We start from the raw sequence: 1,220 nt of genomic DNA, 5'->3' as shown, positions 1-1,220 counted from the left end.
TGGGGGGTTAATTAGGGTTGGGGGGGTAATTAAGACTCGGGGGGGCAATTGGGGAGGTGGGAAGGGGGGGGCAATTGAGACTGAGGGGGTGGGGCTGTGACGTCATTGTGGGGCGATGACGTCATGGTGGGCGGGGCCATGAGGTCATGGTGGGCGGGGCCGTGACGTCATCCCCCCCAATAGGCCCCAACCCCCAGGTGGCCAAGGGCACCCACGTCCTCATCCCATTGGGCGAGAGCTCGGCCACCGGCTGGAAGGCGGAGCTGGAGGAGGAGGAAGGGGCGGAGCTTCCCGGCGGCCCCGCCCTCCTCCTGCGCGTCACCGCCCCGCCCGACGCTCCCATTGGCCGCTACCGCCTCAGCCTCAAGACCCGCACCCGGGCGGGGGAATACGCCGCCCCCTTCGACGACGCCAACGACTTCTTCCTCCTCTTCAACCCATGGTGCCCCGGTGAGGCCCCCCCCCCGTCATTTTGGGGCAAAATCTGACAGATTTGGGCAATCGCGGGGCAGCCATAACCCGGGAGGCCCAGATTCGGTGGTTTCGGGGCTCCCCGGGGGGAAAAAACGGCAGTTTTCAGGCTCCTTGGGGAGAAATGTGGTGGTTTCGAGGCTCCCCAGGGAAAAAAATGACGGTTTCGAGGCTCCCCGGGGTGAAATGTGGGGGTTTTGGAGCTCTTTGGGGTGAGATTTGGGGGTTTCAGGGCTCCCTGGGGTGAAATCTGGTGGTTTCGGGGCTCCCCAGGGGAAAAAACCGGCGGTTTTCAGGCTCCTTGGGGAGAAATGTGGCGGTTTCGAGGCTCCCCAAGGCAAAAAATGACGGTTTCGAGGCTCCCCGGGGTGAAATGTGGGGGTTTTGGAGCTCTTTGGGGTGAGATTTGGGGGTTTCAGGGCTCCCTGGGGTGAAAAGTGGCGGTTTCGGGGCTCCCAGGGGCAAAGTGTGGCAGTTTTGAGTCTCCCCGGGTGAAATTTGGCAGTTTCGAGGCTCCCCGAGGTGAAATTTGGCAGTTTTGAAGCTCCCCGAGGTGAAATTTGGCAGTTTCAAGTCTCCCCGAGGTGAAATTTGGCAGTTTCAGGACTCCCTGGGGCAAAATGTGGTGGTTTCAAGTCTCCCCGGTGTAAAATTTATCAGTTTCAAGTCTCCCCGAGGTGAAAAAAAGGCAGTTTCAAGGCTCCCTGATGTAAAATTTGACGGTTTCGAGGCTCCCCGGGCTAAAATTT

General features: G+C 60.1%; 1 protein-coding gene across 1 annotated transcript in view; it reads left to right on the top strand.

The window, feature by feature from the left end:
• TGM1 (transglutaminase 1) overlaps positions 1 to 1,220 on the top strand; it is a gene marked incomplete at both ends in the record, with an annotated part of 10,895 nt that overhangs the window by 951 nt on the left and 8,724 nt on the right. Inside the window, one exon of the mRNA XM_014961020.1 lies at positions 184 to 455. Coding sequence (XP_014816506.1) covers positions 184 to 455 — 272 coding nt within the window. The remainder of the gene's footprint in view (positions 1 to 183; positions 456 to 1,220) is intronic.

Source organism: Calidris pugnax, unplaced genomic scaffold, assembly GCF_001431845.1.
Source record: "Calidris pugnax isolate Ruff unplaced genomic scaffold, ASM143184v1 scaffold656, whole genome shotgun sequence".
Lineage (NCBI taxonomy): Eukaryota > Metazoa > Chordata > Aves > Charadriiformes > Scolopacidae > Calidris > Calidris pugnax.
Note: the sequence above shows the minus strand (reverse complement) of the source record. Positions and strands in the feature narration are given on the sequence as shown.